Source organism: Priapulus caudatus, unplaced genomic scaffold (genome assembly GCF_000485595.1).
Source record: "Priapulus caudatus unplaced genomic scaffold, Priapulus_caudatus-5.0.1 Scaffold3233, whole genome shotgun sequence".
Classification (NCBI taxonomy): domain Eukaryota; kingdom Metazoa; phylum Priapulida; class Priapulimorpha; order Priapulimorphida; family Priapulidae; genus Priapulus; species Priapulus caudatus.
Window position 1 is genome coordinate 12,614 of NW_014580294.1, and position 1,128 is coordinate 13,741.

The 1,128-nt window shown below is 37.3% G+C and overlaps 1 protein-coding gene across 1 annotated transcript in view; it reads right to left on the bottom strand.

The window, feature by feature from the left end:
• The window catches only part of LOC106819343 (caseinolytic peptidase B protein homolog), a gene marked incomplete at both ends in the record, with an annotated part of 9,850 nt that overhangs the window by 4,363 nt on the left and 4,359 nt on the right, over positions 1–1,128 (bottom strand). Inside the window, one exon of the mRNA XM_014823987.1 lies at positions 904–1,026. Within this exon, the coding sequence (XP_014679473.1) occupies positions 904–1,026 (123 nt within the window). The remainder of the gene's footprint in view (positions 1–903; positions 1,027–1,128) is intronic.

Here is a 1,128-nt window from a genome sequence, read left to right on the forward strand (position 1 = left end):
CAAAGCAAGTGGGAACTATATATATATCACTAGGAGAAAAACATTGTAAACATGGCAGAAGGGAAGTAGGAAGGATATTTATATTATATTATATTATCATATTAGATTTATAAGTAGAAGGGATTTAGTACGAAAGGCGTGAGAGTGATCTAAGAAATATACTATAAAAGAGGTAGGGGAAATATATAGCTAACTCAGTACAAATAAAGCTATATAGATAATATAAGGAAAGATACAACAAGAAATATAACAAGAAATACATTACAAATAAAGCAGGAGTGTAACATAGTTAATACAGCACTGTATATTAATAGTAAGTAAGTAGTAGTAAGTATATTAATATTAGCATAGTTATTGTTACTGATATAACCTTGACGATACCACATGGCTGTATTGTGTAATCACATACATGTCAACCTATACGGAATGTCCGTAAGTTTTACGGATTTTCACCCATTTAAATTGCTTACGGGCGTACACCTAAAATCATACGGATTATTAACAAACTTGGCTCAAAATTTATTGCAGACAAAATCTAAACACTGACACTTTGACAGCCCTCTTGCAGTGCAAAATAAACACAGATGAATGCTGTGTAATTACACCAACTGACAGGCAGCTCCACGTGGCAAAAAGGGCTGCCTATGAATACAATCAGGAGCACCCATGATGATTGGTCAATCTTGATAATTCAAGGAAGGTTACTGCTGCTGCAGTGAATGAACGCAGACTAGAGACTGCAGAGATGACTCTCGGTTAATAAAGTGTTCATATTAAACTAATTTTGTTGTGATTTGTAGATCCTAAGGATTTAATTCTTATGGATTTTATGGATTTTTCCAGAAGGTTATACAGGTGGGCATCCGAAGGGGTTGACATGTATGTAATCAACGTCACGTCTACCTGCGGTCAACCAACAGTCTACCTCGTGTTTCTCCTGGTACTCAGACATGTCCAGCCGTATGAACGCCTTCTTATCGTCCTTGTGCAGGTAGTTTGCCACCTGCTTGGCCAACTCCGTCTTACCTGAAACAATCCCGCGCGTAATTGTGACCCCACGAAAACTCCCAAACCATGTGACTCCGCCCGTCATTTCTAATATACTGTCAAACTGTAATAATGTCATCA